Source organism: Malaya genurostris, chromosome 2 (genome assembly GCF_030247185.1).
Source record: "Malaya genurostris strain Urasoe2022 chromosome 2, Malgen_1.1, whole genome shotgun sequence".
Lineage (NCBI taxonomy): Eukaryota > Metazoa > Arthropoda > Insecta > Diptera > Culicidae > Malaya > Malaya genurostris.
Window position 1 is genome coordinate 193,203,513 of NC_080571.1, and position 19,896 is coordinate 193,223,408.

General features: G+C 36.5%; 1 protein-coding gene across 3 annotated transcripts in view; it reads left to right on the plus strand.

Moving 5' to 3' along the window:
• LOC131432977 (protein Wnt-2) overlaps positions 1 to 19,896 on the plus strand; it is a 74,609-nt gene that overhangs the window by 47,052 nt on the left and 7,661 nt on the right. For all 3 annotated transcript variants that reach the window (XM_058599665.1, XM_058599666.1, XM_058599664.1), the window contains 2 exons: positions 5,913 to 6,052; positions 6,161 to 6,295. In XM_058599665.1, coding sequence (XP_058455648.1) covers positions 5,913 to 6,052; positions 6,161 to 6,295 — 275 coding nt within the window. The remainder of the gene's footprint in view (positions 1 to 5,912; positions 6,053 to 6,160; positions 6,296 to 19,896) is intronic.

The following is a 19,896-nucleotide window of genomic DNA, read 5'->3' on the forward strand; positions in this document are numbered from 1 at the left end:
TCATTGATAATTTCGTAGCGTTGAAGAACTAGTCGAATTTACTAATCTCTTCAACTCTTCATCATATAGCTCTAATAGTATTATGATTTTGACACATAGTAATACCATCTCTAATTTGATCCATATTCATCTGTCCTCTGTGATTCTGTCGCTGCGTGCATAGATCTTCATCCAATACTCATGTCTTCCCACTCAGTTTAGTTGAGAATAACTGTTAAGATCGTTAGTGTAGCTTCGCTCCTTCGGAATTGAAAAGAACTTATTCTCAAGCTTTTTTTAAAGTGAAATTGTTCAAGGGTTCTAATTGTACGTATTATCGTTATTTTGAAAACTGAATGCATTATACAGAAGGCATGAGCCATTTTGAATAATTTGCTTATTGTACAACGCGTTTAATAAATGTTCTAATTTGTCATCCAATGTGTTTAATAAAGTATGACTGGACCCTTCTCGTAACCTCAGGCTGTGTTTTAGATTTTCGTTTTTATTGTGAAATAACAGTTACATTTTCACAGTTATGTTCACCTTGCATAAATTTGGGGGTTAAAAAAACTCTTTTTTCCCTTTCAAGTTATCAAAAGTTACATTTTATCCAAAACAAAACAAACAAAAAATCAAATCTACGGTTTTTGGAACTATTACGGCAAATTTTCCACGTGGATTTTTTGTTGCACGATTTCCTCAATTAACACGGTTTTCTTTTACACGGAATTTTTTTAACACGGTACGTAGCCCCTGTGTAAAAAAACCTTAGTGTATTCAATTTCTTCATCGTTTAAATAGATTATTATTAGTTTAATATCGATTAATAAAAAAACAGAAAAAGCGTTGGGTGACCAGTCGTCATTAAACCTGTTTTAAAACATCAAATGGTATAATTATACCTTTCTAACAGTTTGTTTCGAAATTTTTGATGTTGTGTTGTGAGAAAAAATTGTACATATTTTTGTACATAAATTTCGAAACTCGAAGTCATATGTAATCATATTTCAGGCTATAAGATTGCAAATCCTTTCAGTTGGAATTACGATTGTGGACATAGGTAAAGTGATCTCCGGAAAAAGTCAGAGCACATTTTTTCCATTTTTTTGAGCATATTATACTATAATTTCGGAACCGAAAGTCGGATCCGGATGAAATTGCATAGCAGCCTATGGTACCATAAGATCTTTCAGATAAAATTTCAGATAATCGGTTCAGCCATCTACGAAAAAATTGAATGCATATTTTGTTACATACACATACACACATACATTTTTCGATCGTGACAAATTAAGTTGAACGGTATTCGATACTCGGTCCTCCGAACCTTATTTAGAAAGTCGGTTTTAACAGTGATTCCAAAGTAGAGAAAGGCAAAAAGATAAAAAATTAAATTATTTTGTATCTTAGATTGTTTGCAAGATAAGAGCAATTTTTTGGCCTATTGTTAATCCATCTAGTGGGGTAATAATGTTTTTCTCTTGTCATTGGAATAGTCTCATTAAAACATTTTTTGCCTTGTATTATTAGGATAGTTCATTCAGAATGATTCGAGTATTTCACAAAATATTTCACATATTCGGCAACTCCTAAATAAATAAATAAACATTCTTCAAACCAAAAGTTTCAACAAAAACTCATTTGAACTTGAGCATTGGTCACTTTCTGAAATAATTGTGCGGATAAAAATAATTGATTACGTAATTTGTACGATTATTTCTCTGGAAGCAGAATCTGATCAAAATCGATTCATCCACATCTGGGAAAATTGAGCGATAATGAAGTTTGTCGTTTACGTCACTAATACCGTTATATCGCGAGAATCGTAAGTGACAGACATTTAATCTTCGAACATCATCCACGACTATGTAGTATCTCTAAAACGAGTATCAGTCGTTTTAGAGTAGGTGTAGTCGCTTCTAGTTTTCGCGTTACTATAATAGTAGTATGGCACAATTGTCGAACTATTTCTTTTGCTGTATTGTTTCTTAGAGCCGAATCGAAGACATTGTATTCAATTCTATCACAATTCGTTGCTTTAAAGTTTGAAAGTTTTTGTCGGAACTTGCTTATAATATTATGTGACATTTCATCTATTGGTTCTATATTTTTTGGTATGTGTAACTCATTTGTACTAAATCAGGGAGGACACTTCAAAATAATTTTCGGAATTTTAATCTGAATCATTTCAAAGGTTTTCTTCCTGGTTGAACAACAACAACAAATTGGTAATGCATAAAGAATGGCTGGTCTGCAAATTTGTTTATAAATTAACGACTTGTTAGCCAAAACATAGAATTTCTGTCTAAAAGAGGATTTAAATATTTAATATATTTATTACACTTTGCCTGGATTACATCTATGTGATCCTTGAAAGTGAGTTTAGTGAGTATAAGTGACGTAACCTACAAAACGCGTTGTTTTTTATCGCTCAATACTCTCAGAGATGGCTGAATCAATTTTAACAAACTTAGGCTCGTTTGAAAGCTACTATTGAACTATTGATCAAATTCAAAGATTAAATGGATTTGACGTAACTGACAAAAGGCATTATTTTTTTACCACTAAATATTCTCTGAAATGATTTTAACCAACTCAAGCTTGTTTAAAAGCTTCTATTAGACCATTGATGAAGTTCGGAGCTCAAATGGCTTAAAAATCAATTTTAACAAGGAACGGCATCTCACCCAGATTTTATCTATGGCAGCGGTTCTGTTTTTATATCACGGATCCCTTTGGAATTATAATAGTTTCCGCGAAACCCCGAAAATTACATAGTAGCAACGGGAAAGGATACACAAGTTTGAGGCAACGACAATTTGACTATTATATTGGCAGAAACCACTATTATATTTAATTAAGGGCAAGATAACAACACGTACTGCTTGAAACAATTGCTGACATAAAATAGTTGTTCATGAAAATGATTCGGGCTCCCCCAAGAAATACTTCGCTGGAGGAAGAAGTCGCAAGGTGTTATATCACAAGTTCGCGGTTGTCAATTGTGATCACATATTCGAGAGATAACGCGTTTCGGAAACTTTTCCCGTGAAAGATAGATGGTTTTGTTGCTTGTATGGCACGTATCACCGTCTTGTTGAGAGTAAATGCTGTCCAGATCAATAGCATCCAATTCCGGCCATAACAAATCATTAATGATTTCTTGATAGCGCAATCTATTCACCGTAACTGTTGCTCCAGCCTCATTTTCGAAAAGGTATGGTCCTATGACCCCGCCACACTACAAACCGCACAAGTTACACTTTGAAGATGAAGAGGCTTCCCAACAATAAATCTTGGCTTTTTCGAGCCCTAGAAGCGACAATTTTGCTTGTTGGCGTAGCTACCGAGATGGTAATGGGCCTGATCCGTGCATATGGTATTTCGATGCAATTCCATATCCGTCTCTGTTAAATTTTTTACTATTTTTATAGTGAATTTTACTAATTTGAATGCGTTGTTGAAGCGTGTATCGATCCATTTTTATTAGAGTGCCTATAAGTGAGTGACGACAACTCACCCGTAATGTTGGCAACAATTCAAAACATTTAATCCAAAATTCTGGCAGTTTCGTCAGCTTCACACACGCTGACTTGTGACTACTCAGTGGCACAAAATGGTGTTTGACCAAAAATAAGTTAACGTGCATTGTGTTTGACAGGTCGTTTGCTCGTTTGGAACAATGCTGTCATGTTGAACGAGCAGCTGTCGTCACTCTGAGGTACTCTAATTGCTATTATTGGTCTAATATCATTCTACTTGTCAAATGTAAAAAATATTACAGCTTCAAAACACATATGCCGAATATATATATATATATATATATATATATATATATATATATATATATATATATATATATATATATATATATATATATATATATATATATATATATATATATATATATATATATATATATATATATATATATATATATATATATATATATATTATATATATATATATATATATATATATATATATATATATATATATATATATATATATATATATATATATATATATATATATATATATATATATATATATATTCATTTTAAAATTCCCGCGCTACTCCAATCGGTAAACTTTTATTCTCTCAACGTTGGCAACACTTTTATACAAGTTTTGTCAAATTTTGACGCATATCGTACGATTGGTTTTTGTTTGGCGTCTATACAAAGAAGTTAAAAATTTTTTATAATGGATGAATATATATATATATATATATATATATATATATATATATATATATATATATATATATATATATATATATATATATATATATATATATATATATATATATATGTAATAGATCGGCTGAAAAGTTCGTATCGTTTCTATGAGAGGGCGCCACTAGAATTAAATCCATACCATTTTCAGTTAGTACCAACCTTCAAAAGATACGTGTTTAAATTTGACAGCTGTCTGATTATTAGTTTGTGAGATATTGCATTTTGAGTGAAGCTACTTTTGTTATTGTGAAAAAAATGGAAAAAAGGAATTTCGTGTGTTGATGAAACACTACTTTTTGATGAAAAAAAGTGCCGCCGATACCAAAAAATGGCTTGATGAGTGTTATCCAGACTCTGCATCGGGCGAAGCAACAATTCGTAAGTGGTTTGCAAAATTTCGTACTGGTCATATGAACACCGAAGACGTTGAACGCAGTGGACGTCCAAAAGAGGCTGTTACCGATGAAAACGTGAAAAAAATCCACAAAATGTTTTTCAATGACCGTAAAATGAAGTTGATCGAGATAGCTGACACCCTAAAGATATCAAAGGAACGTGTTGGATATATTATTCACGAATATTTGGATATGAGAAAGCTTTGTGCAAAATGGGTGCCGCGTGAGCTCACAATCGATCAAAAACAACAACGAATTGATGATTCTGAGCAGTGTTTGGAGCTGTTATATCGAAATAAAACCGATTTTTTTTCGTCGATATATAACAATGGACGAAACATGACTCCATCACTTCACTCCGGAGTCCAATCGACAGTCAGCTGAGTGGACTGCACGCGATGAACCGAACCCAAAGCGTGGAAAGACTCAACAATCGGCCGGTAAGATTATGGCGTCTGTATTTTGGGATTCGCATGGTATAATTTTCATCGACTACCTTGAAAAGGGAAAAACCATCAACAGTGACTATTATATAGCGTTACTAGAGCGTTTGAAGGACGAAATTAAAAAAAAAACGGCCTCATTTGAAGAAGAAAAAAGTTTTGTTTCATCAAGACAATGCACCGTGTCACAAGTCGATGAAAACCATGCTGAAATTGAACGAATTGGGCTTCGAATTGCTCCCTCATCCACCGTATTCTCCAGATTTGGCCCCCAGTGACTTTTTCCTGTTCTCAGACCTCAAGAGAATGCTCGCTGGTAAAAAATTTAGAAGCAGTGAAGAGGTAATCGCTGAAACTGAGGCCTATTTTGAGGCAAAGGACAAATCGTACTACAAAAATGGTATCGAAAAGTTGGAAGATCGCTATAATCGCTGTATCGCCTCTGATGGCAATTATGTTGAATAATAAAAACGAATTTTGGCAAAAAAATGTGTGTTTCTATTAACGGTAAACGGTACGAATATATATATATATATATATATATATATATATATATATATATATATATATATATATATATATATATATATATATATATATATATATATATATATATATATATATATATATATATATATATATATATATATATATATATAAGCCAATAATCAGTAAACCACTGTATTTTTGTTGTTTCTAAGTGCTAAGTTACTTATCGTTTCTTTTCAACTCCCATTAGCTTGACTAAAACTAGAATAACCTATTTCTGGAATTAAACATTTTAAACTTATTTCCTTAGAATGGTTTTGTTTTCATCGTAGTGGCTTCTCTTTTCATGATAATATTTTAAGGTTCCCGAGAAGCGTCTTTTATTTATGGAATTACTAGCGCCGGAGCCGTGCATGCGATAACGGCAGCGTGTGCCAAAGGAAACATTACGATGTGCGGTTGCGACTCGAAGCAAAAGATGCAGTTTGCCTCCGAAAGTGATGTAGGTATCGATGCGGCCTCGCTAATTTAAAAAAAATGCAACTTCTCCGCCTCAGTATCTTGTTTTCACGCCCGTATGCATGATTTTTTGTTCCCTTTATTCACACAGAGCTGGAAATGGGGCGGATGCTCTGCCGATATCGGGTTTGGAATGCGCTTCACCATGAAGTTTCTGGACGCACGGGAAATCGAAAATGACGATCGAAGCTTGATGAATCTGCACAACAATCGAGTGGGAAGAAAGGTGAGTACAATTGTTCCGCTGTACGTGTCTTAATAATAAAGCTATCAGAAGATTTGACGAACATTTTTTTCATGCTGTGACGTTGGCAAATGTACAAAGTCTTTAAAATAAGATAACAGTGTTGATAATTGGGAAAAATTCGTTTGCCTAGGGAAAGCATGTATTGAAAATTGGTGATTGTATAAGAATGGTTATGTTTTCGTTCGGCACGTCAGAAAAGACATTGCACTCAGTTGCAAAACAAGAAGTGTTCTGTAAGTAGCAGAAACTCTACGTCTGCTTAGCGGTTCAAATTGAACTGCCGAGTTTATGAGTCAAAGACGAAACGTAAAAATTATATGTTATTTGGTTTTAAAATGTCTACTATATTATCGATTTTGATTGGTTCTTTTCGGCAAGCATTAACTACAAGAGGCGAAAAATATGAAATGAGAGACGAATAGTTATTCTAGATTGAATCAGTTATAAATTTAGAACGGCAAAGCTAGCCTAGGCAGGCTCATATAAGCATTATCAGAAGATAGAATTGAATTCTATGTTACCTTCTATTTGAGGGGGTCCAACACCTAAATTCGAATCCCTAAGCATGACCGTGTAACAAGTGTGTAATAACATAGTGTAATGAAAAACTACACTTGTTACATAATCATACTTAAGCAAAGTCTTGGATTCCTTCCGTGGAATTTGGCCTTTCTGTTTCAACAGACTTCGCAGCCGATTCTTAGCGTACAGAATCATTGCATGGCTAGTACTATGGATCCTACTGACACTAAGAATCCTTCCAGGTCGGGGCTCGAACATACGACAGCTGGCTTGTAAGACCAGCGTCCTATGCATTGAACCGCCAACCCGGGACATAATCATACTTGGGGACCTTAATTCACAATTACTTGATTAAATAATGTACAAATTTCACATTTACTGAATTTATAAATTACGAATCAGATCGATTTCTTATGTAACACAGAGCAGTAATTAAGACAAATGAATTATTTCATAACGTTTAGATTGAATGGATAAAAATAGACATTAGATGTCTTGTCAATATCAAATTTACCATTGGCTTATACCTACAATGGCACTTTAGTCAACCAAATAGCAAGTTTCTGCAATTCATACTTTTACATAAGTAGATTTACAAAATTCTATAGACTGTAAAAACAGACAAACATAAAACTCCTTCCCGTTTTTATAAACTAGAAGAAGCTTTAAAACTGAATTTTTACGACAGTTTAACTTTAAATATCAGCGCACAGTTTACTCTTGCGCTCAGATTGTTGTGATTTCTACCTCCCGTGGAATGGTAGTCTCACCTTCCCTCTCCGCAAAGACATCCACATGGCCACCTGGAGGTCATCTGACCAAAAAACAGAAAACCAAATCAATAACTTTCTCATCGATAAGAAATCCTTTTCTGGTGTCAGTGATGACATTTCACTAGAGTAATACACCAGTGTGTAAGTTTCATTCATACACTGCAGATGCATTCAGTGGGCGCCACACAAAAAGGAAAACGCACTTCTCAGTGTCCATTAGACAAACTTTGAGTGTATGCTTGTGTTGAAAGAAGCTGGTGCGAGAGCACCATATTCTCTTCGCATGAATCGCTCTCACGTGCTCTCGCCTAAATACCCCCAAGTGATCACTGGTGCTTGATGGTGAGCGAACTCTTCTGTGAACTCCAATTAATAGAGAGTAGGATCTTGCAAGGAAAAACGAAAATTCAACGATAAATTGTTTCTTTTTCTTGCTGATTTTGCGTGCCCCACGCTTCTTTTACTAATACCATAGACCAGAGTACACCTCTGTGAATATATTTGCATCTACCTCAGAGAATTTAAGAACTCTGCACTAGCACTTTGGTTCGATTTAGTGCAAGAGGTAAAAGAAAAAAAATTCGCGCACTCACGGTTTATATTCTTGTTAAATTTAAATTGTTTTTGCCTTTCTTATATAGGAAGGTTTTGCCTTTCTTATATAGGAAGGTTATGCTATCACTTGAAAAACCGACTAGTGAAAATCATATACCATTCGACTCAGTTCATCGAGCTGAGCATGTATGTGTGTATGTATGTGTGTGTATGTGTCAAATAATCTCGCTAGGTTTTCTCGGATATGGCTGAACCGATTTTGACAAACTTAAATTCAAATGAAAGGACTTGTGGTCCCATACGTAATTCCTGAATTTCATCCGGATCCGACTTCCGGTTCCGGAGTTATAGGGTAAAGTGTGTTCAATATTTTACACCGCCACTTAAACCGGCGAAAAAAAACGTGAAAAATATTCTAAACTGGTCTCAAAACACCACAAATCGATAGTCACGATCAGTAGGCAACTGAACAAACCGATTCCGGCTATCATAGTTCCCGGTATCCGGTTCCGGAGGTACCGGAAATAGTGGTCATATATACCAAAATGGATCTCACTCACTTTTCTCAGCGACGGTTTGACCGATTTCCACAAACTTAGATTCAAATGAAAGGTCTCGTGGTCCCATACGGAATTCCTGAATTTCATCCGGATCAGACTTCCGGTTCCGGAGTTATAGGGTAAAATGTGTTCAATATTGTACACCTTCACTTAAACCGGTGAAACAAAAAACGTAAAAAAAAATCTGAACTGGTTTCAAGACTACACAAATCGATAGTCATTACCAGTAGGCAACTAAACAAACCGATTCCGGCTATCCTGGTTCCCGGTATCCGGTTCCGGAAGTACCGGAAATAGTAGTCATATATACCAAAATGGATCTCACTCACTTTTCTCAGCGACGGTTTGACCGATTTCCACAAACTTAGATTCAAATGAAAGGTTTTCCGGTCCCATACGGAATTCCTGAATTTCATCCGGATCCGACTTCCGGTTCCGGAATTATAGGGTAAAGTGTGTTCAATATTGTACACCGTCACTTAAAATATTTTCGGATGCAACAAACATTTAAATCGTAATTTAGAGTGCGTACTAGAAGAGTTTGTGTGTCATGTTAGTTGGTGGCTGTACGAGCCGACTTTGATTATACTGGTTCTCGGGTTCCGGTGCCAGAAGTGCATATAATAGTGAACCCACCTCGTTTTCTTAAGGATGACCTACGCAATCAAAGCACCTTTTTTATTCTGTATGTTATGCACAAATAATCTCTTGGTTTCTTTCATAAATCGAAGAGAAAATTTTTGAATAGAATACCACAATATTATACATGAGAAAGGCATCATTACACCACTAGGTGGATTAAAACAGGTTTTTTTTTCTTCTATTGGATCTCGTTGACACCCTTTTTCTAGGGTAATTGAGGTGCACTTTCTTGTCGCAGTTAGAATGCGCTCAAAATTATCGACGGTGCACAATACTATTTACAAACGAACACTGAGACCCAATCGCGATCAGCTACGTAGCGTACGGACTACAGAGTTTTACGCACATCAGTTGACTCGGGTTTCCGGAGAAAAAACAACTCCACCAGAAAGACCATCACCAAGCGATTATACAACTGTACCGCATGAATAATATAAGAAATAAGAGGAGGTGAACTGATATGCGAGGAGATGTTAGTGGTAACTTTCTCACGAAGCGATATGTGAAGGTCAATAGATGGAAGCGGTACACGACAAGCATCTGAATGACGAAACACAAGATATAGAGAACGACAAAGTCCGGATCAACCTGGATGCACGTTCAGCCAACAACATATTTCCAGCACCCTGATCTTTCGGAGATAAATGAAAAGATCGATAAGCTGAAGAACAAAAAAGATGTTGGCAATGCTCAATCAACTCGCGAACTTTTCAAACATGTAGGAGAAGTACTGGCTAGAGCGTGATAATGGAGAGAGTAGTATGTCCTGTCTTCAAATATGGCAACAATTTGAACGTTTGCAACCATTAACTGAGAAATTCGTAAAATCGTACCGAAAGGAATTCACTGGTGCTCATGCCACTAAGGATCACATATTTGTAATCCGACTAGTACTCCAGAAGTGTTTTGAATATCACATACCCATCTATTTATTGACACGAGAAGTTTCGGAAAGGGCTACGTCAAGGTGATATACTCTCTTGTCTCTTGTTAAATATCGCATTGGAAGGTGTGATTCGAAAGCGAGGGTTGACACGAGTGATAAAGCTTGCTTCAGATAGAATTGGAACAAACACAATTGCCTGTATTTCAGTTATTTATTATTGAATTCAAGATCTTTTTTTATACAAATGTAGCGTTTTCTTCGGCTCATTAGGCGGCGCACACTATCTTCGTCCATCGTTTTAGCTATCTCATTCCACCAGGTCGTCATCTGATTGATGTCTTTAACAACCTTTCCCTTTGCCTTGAGTCTCCTCTTCATGATTGCCCAGTATTTCTCAATAGGGCGGAAATGGGGGTAGTTGGGTGTCTTAAGGTTTTTCGGAACAAACTGGACCCCTTTCTCTGCATACCATTCTTGAACGACTTTGCTGTAATGACAGCTTGCCAAATCTGGCCAAAATATTACGAGATGGTCGTGAGATCGGATGAACGGCAAAGTTCGTTTTGGACACACTCTTTTTTGTATAATTCCGATCTCATTGTCTTATTTGTAACGAAAACTTTCGTTTTTTTGCCACAGCTGCAAATGCCCTGCTAAATCATAAATTTTCTTGCAAATTTGTCGGCAAAAACAAATTTAAATTTGGCTGGAACATCCCCCCGAACCGTTGCCAAGTAAAATTTTTGACCTGGGATTTGCCCGAAGTCAGCCTTGACATAGGTTTCTTCGTCCATCAGAAGACACCCGTCGAACTTGGTCAGCACCTGGTCATATAGTTTCCGAGCACGAATTTTGACCACACTATTCTGTTTTATGGTCCGTTTTGGCTGTTTGCTAGCTCGATACGACTTGATTCCCGGAGTCGAGTTCTCCTCACGGTACTATGGGTAGCACCGAATTTTCTGGCCAAATCACGGTCGGACAGATTAGGATTCCTCTTAGGGGCTGTCCATAAAAGACGTCACACTTTTTTGACGATTTTTTACTCCCCCTCCCCCCTTTGTCGCAAATTGTCACAGAAGCAAAGACCCCCCACTCCCCCTATGTCACATGTCACGAATTCAAAATAAATAAAATTCATCTCAATACATTCAATATATATGACAAACCATATAAATATGAGGGAAAAATCGATATAGATATATTATTGTTTTAGGTAAAAAATAATATTTCCTTAGTGTAGCATACAGGGCTGAGAAAATAAAGACCAAAACCTCATCAAAACGAGATCACTGCCGGAGAATCTTTTCATTATTAGTTGATCAGTGAAATTTAAATCACATCGATCAATATCGGTACTGCTCTTCCGTCACACAATAGGTAGTGATTTTGAGCTAAAATGATTTTTGATTTATGTAAGTTCAATCATTGGATGATTCGATGAGCTTTGATGTTGGTGGAGGAAAATCACATATGATCAAGATAAGACATGACATGATCTACGTCTGAAATCGTTGATCTCCCGCCCTTTTTCAAATGGAGTACAATTGAATAAACTGCATCAGAATCAGATAAGAGAAATTCTTATGACATACTATTATCAATGCTACAAAATCAAATTACTGAAAAAATTGTCAGTGCATAACTTAAGTTAAACCGTTTGAAGGCAACCTTTTCTTTTTCACTCATATTTGACAAAATTTATTAATTTCGCTAATTTACTCGCTCCTCCGTGCACTTTTGCTGATCACAACAGAAATGATTTCCTGCATCACTCATTTCCGAATTCACAAGAAGAAGCTTTTACATCAACAAATACATGTTTTCCTATAGAATGTAAACGTTTATTGTGGAGATTTTTTCAGGAAATAGGGCAAAGCAGTAATATAATTAGGTATTTCAAAAATGGCTCATTGAAAATATTGAACGTCACATTCCAAAAACCTTCCCCCTCCCCCCTGTCACAAAAGGTCACGTTTTATGAAACACCCCCCTCCTCCTTGCGGCGTGACGTCTTTTATGGACAGCCCCTTAATCGCCTTTAAAATCTTACCACGCAGTTTCCGGTCGACAGTTTCTCTCCGACGATTGGCTTGAGGCTTTCGAATCGTCGTCAATGTTTCTTTATACCGTTTGATAACGCGCCATACGGTATTTCTAGGCAATTTCAGCTGTTTAGCTAGGATAGATGCAGACCACAATGGATTTTCCAAATAACTGTGCACAATTTTTTCCCTTCTTTCGGATTCCATGTTGATTTATTTCAAAGTACAGTCGATTTGCGGAATGTCAAAATTCATTCGTGAAGCTGACAAAATTCCCGACATGTGAGTGCCAAGAAATTCCAAATACGTCCACCAGGAGCGCCACAATATGAGCAAAAGTTTGTTCCAATTCTAAATGAAGCAAGCTTTACGATCCTCCGCTATACATGGTGTATGTACACTTCGCTTCACATATCAAAATTTTCTTTCTCTCTCTTCTTTAAAGATAACGTTTGCATTTTAAAAAAATGGACAAAAATAGTGATTTTTCACACGCATTGACAAAACTACCCATGCAGCATCAGACATAGAAACCCATAAGTGAGCAGACAAAATTTGACAGCTCTATCAGTCGAACTTTATGTCAAAGCCAGTGAAGCAACTCCGTTCAGAAGTATGCGCGTTCCGCCATCTACAACATCTTGGCACTGTTAGACAACAATTATAGCATCGAAAGGAAGCCCGGTTCCGGTCAGCCGACGACCCTGAGCGACAAGAAGCTCAAAATGAAATTTAAGAGGAAGACCGACGAAAACGTAGCTACATCACTGCGTGAGCTCGACCGGAAGGTCGGTGCAACCGGCCAAACAGTGAAAAAGTACCTGCGAATATGAGCATTCATGTCAGGTTGGTTTAGGAGCTACAGGCAACGACACACGGCGGCGACTGAACGAGATGGTCGTGACGTGGCGGTGGTGATAGACGATAAGACCTATCTCACCTTGGATGGCAACGACTGGCAGGGCACCTCGTATTTTGATATTTAACTGTGTCTGAGAATCAGCGAGAAGGGGATGTCAAAGCCGGTCTTCTCCGCTCCGGACTGGCTGTGAACGGTGAAATTTATAGTAAGAAATGCTCGCTGGAAGACCTGGAAGGATTCTTAGTGTCAGTAGGATCCATAGTACTAGCCATGCAATGATTCTGTACACTAAGAATCGGCTGCGAAGTCTGTTGAAACAGAAAGGCCAAATTCCACAAAAGGAATGTAATGCCAGGACTTTGCTCGCTGGAAGTTGCGTCGTTCATCGAGAAATACCATAAGAGCGATGAAGCGTTGTTCTGACTGAATCTGGCGTCGGTCCACTGGTCAAAGCGATGAGGTACCCAAGTCGGTGAACCCGCGCAACATCCAACATGAAGCGTAAAATCTACTCAAACAGTTTTGTCGCGAAAACTTTGGATGAATTGATAAATAAAACGAAGAAAGAACTCAAAAACATGCATACACGCATATTTTCGTCCGCCATGACGAATTTTCCGTTTGACTGCCGTAAAGTCGCTCGCAAGCGCGTAGAATTGTTCTTGCAAGTAAGCTAAAATAATTACCTTTCATGTGAAATTTATCAAAAGCAATTATCTGTCTAAGCTTTTTTTTATCACCATCCGAAAAAAGTCCATTTTTTAAGCGCAAACGTTAACAAAGACACGTTCGTGTTCTATACAAAAATGCGGGGCGTAGTTGCCATTTGTATACTTTATTTTATTTGAAAATGGCGAGATTAGATGTTAGCAAGGAATGCAGTGCTTATTTGGTGTAATTCAAAGAACAATAAGTGTACAGATCAAAGTTATACAGTTCATAGTTGAAAGACGAAAAGTTGTGTTCAATAAACTTACCGGTAAAGCAAGCCCTATGACCAAACGACAGCACAAAATTGACTGATTTACGATGGTACAGCTAAATCACTGCACAAATTTTCTGGTAGAAACGAAGAATAATCGTGATCTGCTCGGGCTCAAGAATCAATATGCCTATTTACCCACCAAAAAATTCGAGTGAAAAGCGACAGTGATATTACTTGTAATAATAATAATAACTCAAAATAATTTGAATTTAAATAAACATGATCAGACTTTAAAATATTTAATTTTGAATATTCATGATCAATCTTTAAATAGTTTATATTCAAATGATCTCAGAGAAAGACGACGAGCTCGAAATGTATTTGTCATCATTTAAAAACCGACAGTCATAATCAGCAAATAAAAATAATGGATGCAGTAAAAGATCGTGTATGAAATCGCATAATCTCGAAGAAAGTATTCTACAGGTTAGGTACAACAACAAAAACAGTAACCTTGATTTATATACACTAGCTGCAACTTTTCTGGGTATACCGAGTACGCAATTGATCGTTGAAGGTTCATACAATAACCTCGCTCTCATAATTATGAATCACCGAACGAGTTTGTATGATGAAACACTCCAGAACATACTTTCCAATCGCCTAAATAGTTGATTAATAAAAAAACAGAACATTTAGGGGTTCATGGTTACAAAGGAAGGTTACCAGCTCGTGCGAAAAGTACATATTCATTTTCTCTTACTTCCCGTTTTGCCTTCCGCTCATTAGTTCAGAAACCATAACTTTTCATAACCTAGAAGCCGTCAATCGTAGTACAAATTTGTGAAAATTTTTAAATGAATATTTATCTAACTAAGCTTCATCAACTTTTACAAAATATAACGGCATTCCTCTAAATAGCTAGAACTTTTTTAAAGCAATTATCTGCTCAATGGTCAATTCTCTCAGGGTTTGTATCATTCGATGGATAATTTATCATCCGCCGCAAATGATTCACTCCCTGCCTGCTCTACGATTGATTCTGGGTGAATTTCAATTCGCACGGAATGATGTGAGGTTCCGTTTACAATGATAGCAGATCATCTTTAATATATAATGTTTACGACAATGTTAGCATGACAGTATTAAATATGGATAGTATGACACGGATCCCAAAACCTACTGCACGTCCAAGTGCATTAGATTTATCTCTTTGCTCGACTTCAATTTAACTAGATTGCTCCTGGAAAATACTTTCGGATTTACACGGTAGCAATCATTTACCAATCATCATCTCAGTTAGCAGTAACAAATGCTTTGATAATTCAATAAATATTAAAACGTGAACGACATTGATATTTGTCTAGAACACTCATGCAAACTAAGACATTTGGGAGATGATGACGTGGTTTCAGTTACTATGGACCCAAAGCTGTTAACCTGCAAAAACCATTGCAAGATACATTAGATAATTTGTCCATTTGGGCTGTTCATCTGGGTATCGAATCTTCTGTGGAGCAAACATAGCTGGTTCCCTTTTCAAGAATATATGATCCCGAGCCGAGGTTTTGACTTTCAAATACTTCGGAATAACAAAATGCCAACAAACAGTAAATTTTCTTCGAACAATAACAGGATCTTGGTGGGGTGCTCATCCGGAAAATCTAATAAAATTGTATCAGACAACGATACTTTCAGTGATGGAATATGAATGCGTTTGCTTTCGTTCCGCTGCAAACTCTCATATTATTAAACTTGAGCGAATTTAGTATCGTGGCTGCGAATTGCCTTAGGCTGCATGCATTCGACACATACATTATTCCATTGAAAGATCACTTTTAGGAGCTTTCATCACGACTTCTAATAGAATGTGAGGTACTGAATCCCCTGGTTATTAATAACTTCGAAAAGCTAGTCGAACTCCAATCTCAAACAAGATTCATGACAGTGTATTTCAACCATATATCACAGGAAATCAACCCTTCAAGTTATATGTATTGTAATCCGTGTCAGCATCCTTAATTTCCCTGATTCAACTTTATTTTTCGACACAGCCATGCAGCGCGAAATGCGTAGAATCCTGGATCATCTACGCTCGATGGAAATCCCAAAAATATTTTCGTAAACTCAGGCATATTGACTCTAAGAAAAATTTTTACACAGATCACGGATAGAAGAGGCTACTGGGTTTGGTATGTTCAACAATAATGTTTCATCCTCGTTTAGGCTTCAAGATCCTGCATCTGTTTATATATCAGAGTTAGCAGCAGTTCATCATAGCTTGAGTGTAATCGTCACATTATCTCCAAACCATTATTTACACTTCACAGATAGCCTGAGTGCAATTGAAGCCATTCGCTCAAACATGACTGTCAATAATGAAGCGTTTTTCTAGGGTGAAATAAAACAGTGCATGAACGACATATTGAATAATAATTATCAAGTCACTGTAGTCTGGGTCCCGGCTCATTGCTTCATTCCAGACAATGAAAGAGCCGATATTTCAACCAAACGTGCTGCTATTGAGGGTGAAATTTAAGAGCGACCGATTGCTTTCAACAAATACTATAGCGCTTCTCGGAACACTTGCCAGCTTCTTGGGATAGAGCTAATCTTGGTCGGAGTGGAATGCACTCAATTATTCCCAAAAATATCGACAAATGCATGGTTCATGGGGCTGAATGTGAGTAAGGATTTCATTCGTGTGATGTCCAGACTCATGTCCAATCACACGTTAAATGCACATCACCTTCAATTGGACCTTCCGAGACTAATCATTGTGCTTGTGGCGAAGGTTATCGGGATATTGATCATATCGTTTGGACATGCGTGGGATATCGTAATGTCAGATCTTAACTAATAAATTTCTTACACACCCAAGATAGACTAATCAATGGTTCTAGGTCGCGACATTGAGGTATGATCATTTAGAGGTTTTTCAATTTTTGTGCTTAGGGTACATAACCGTTTTAACTTTTCTTTAGGTTTCGTTTTAGACTCGTCAGTGTAGAGCAGTTCAAATTAAGTTTAAGTTTTCACTAAGCATTTCAATTTTAACTGCTCTGCATTGATGAGTCTTAGACGAAACATAAAGAAAAGAAATTCTTGTAAATGTGGTCTAGAATTGTGTTGGTTATTATCTCTTATTTAAACCTGAATATATCGGTAATTCAAGTAATTTTAATAACACAACTTACATATTGGACAAATTTTTAATATACAATAGATTTTTCGAACAGATATGACACTCGTTGAGAGAAAAATCTGATTTTGTAACACTAGGTTCAAGTTGATGGTCCAGCATCTGTTGCTGGTTAAAGAGTGCAGTCGCTAATGCAATGTTCTCAAATCCAACTTGTTCTATCGTTTTTCTTTTAGAAATTTCAATTTCTTTTAGAAATTTCTTAACCAATTTTCACAAACTAAGAAGCAAATAAAAGGTCTGAAAATTCTTTAAAAAGTCTCCTTAAAGTTGATCCAGATGCAACTTGCGGTTTTTCAATTTCATGAGTAAAAAAATGAAAAAAAATCTTGGCAGAATCTTCTATTAATATTTTTGGAAATAAAAGTAATTTGAGAAAGGCATCATCACACAACTAGGCGGATTAAAAAAAGGTTATTTTTTCATATCTGTCATTGATATTCTATCAAATTTTCAGCTTGATACATTTGTAAACGTTACGCTGTTTTAAGTACATCTACACTTTTGTAAACTTTTCAAAATGCATTTGAATTTGCAACAACGAGTTTACAATAAATTTTGCGTTGCAAACTATTTCAATGGTGCGACGACATTGCAAATGTTGGAAGAGTGTTTCGGAAACGATACTCTGAAGAAAACAGTCGTTTAACAGTGGTACGAACATTTCAGAAGTGGCCATGAGTCTGTGAATAAAAATAAGAGGAAAAACCTGTTTTAATCCACCTAGTGGTGTAATGATGCCTTTCTCATATCTCTCATATTCGCATATATAAATATGTGGTACTCTTAAACATAATTTTCTTTGATTCTTGAAAAAGTACGGGTGTGTAATGACACAGACATGACCGGATGCCGTGAATACAAATATAACTAAAACGCTTTCTTTTTAATTTCGAATGTCAATTAGTTGATCACTTGTATTAATTGTGCCAGCTTTCCCCTCCTTCACGAATTTAGGAATTAGTGGCTGGACCTGAGTTCAAGAACTGAATTCAGAAGTTAAAACAAGCTCAGAATTCAGTTGCAATTTAGTTTTTGAACTACTGTTTTGAAGCTGAACTCAATTCCAACATGCAGGTTCTGAATTCTAAACCTGTATTATGTAACTAAGTTCCTGAAATATAATTTTGAAACTAAATTCTCCTCCCGACGATCAAAGTTCAAAGGAAATCACGACTTGAACGTTTGAGGCTTTATACTTGGTTTGGTCTTACTGATGTTGGTGAAAGAACCTCACCTCGACATCCAGTTCCGTCTGAAGCACTAGAAGAAATGAACGATTTTTAATCAAAATTTACATTTCATACTCGTCCAGTAGATAATCGGAACTGATATGTGACTGACTACCTCAAAATCACATGATAAATTTCCTCATTATTACCAAAAGTTTTAGAAAACTTTCTTTTTCAGTTTTTTATGGTTATCTCACGCTGTTGAAAATTTAATCGCAAATTCCTGATCATCATTCCAATAGCTTGTAGGAAAAATTATGTTGTTGGATTAAGTACATCAAGAGATATTCGCGATAAAGTTCTGCCCATTCTTGTACAGAATATTTTGAATTTTGAGAAGGCGCCCCACAGTTGAGCAATTCGTATTCACGACAAAACAAAAAGGTTTGTCCATGAACTAGTATAATCTATAGAGCTAGTCCATATTTGAGCAAACGAAGTACTTCCGAAACCGGAGTCCGGAAACCTGTATAATCGAAATCGGATTGAGAAAAGGGACTAGGATCCATTGAGTCTATGGCTACAATCTTCGATCGTGAATCGAAAACCGGGATCCTAATAACAATGACTACCGATTAGAATAGTTTTGCGACGAGTTTAACAATTATTTTAGGTATTTTATTTGGTGATGGTATCCATATTTTACCAATCTTTATCCTGTAATTTTGGAACCGGAAGTCGGATTCGGACAAAATTCTGAATTCTTGAATATGGAACTAACACTTGGATCAATAAGTCCCGAGACTAACAATGGAAACAACATGTTTTTGCAATTTTTTTTTTTCATTCATTAACATAATCACCTTTTAGGGTGATGCAATTTTTCCAATTTTTCAATACCATGTTTATAAAAAAAATTATCTTCCGCTTCAAAATAAGCTTCAGTTTCAGCGATGACCTCATTTGAGCCAAATCTTTTTCCCTGGAGCATTTTTTTAAGATCAGCAAAGAGCCAGTAGTCACTGGGGGCTAAATCTGGCGAGTATGGGGGTGGGGAAGCAGATCAAAGCCCAATTCGTTCAATTTCGCCATTGTTTTCATCGACTTGTGGCAGGCTGCATTGTCTTGATGAAAAAGGATTTTTTTCTCTGCATGTGCGGTCGTTTTTTTGCGATTTCCTCCTTTAAACGCACCAGTAAGTCAATATAATAATCACTGTTGATCGATTTACCTTCTTCGAGGTAGTCAATGAAAATCACGCCATGCGTATCCCAAAAAACTGACGCCATGACTTTGCCAGCTGACTGCTGCGTTTTCGGACGCTTCGGACGGCTTTCGCCAGTTGTGCGCCACTCAGATGACTGCCGCTTCGACTGTGGAGTGTAGTGATGTATCCATGTTTCGTCCATGGTCACGTAACGATGCTAGAAATCTTT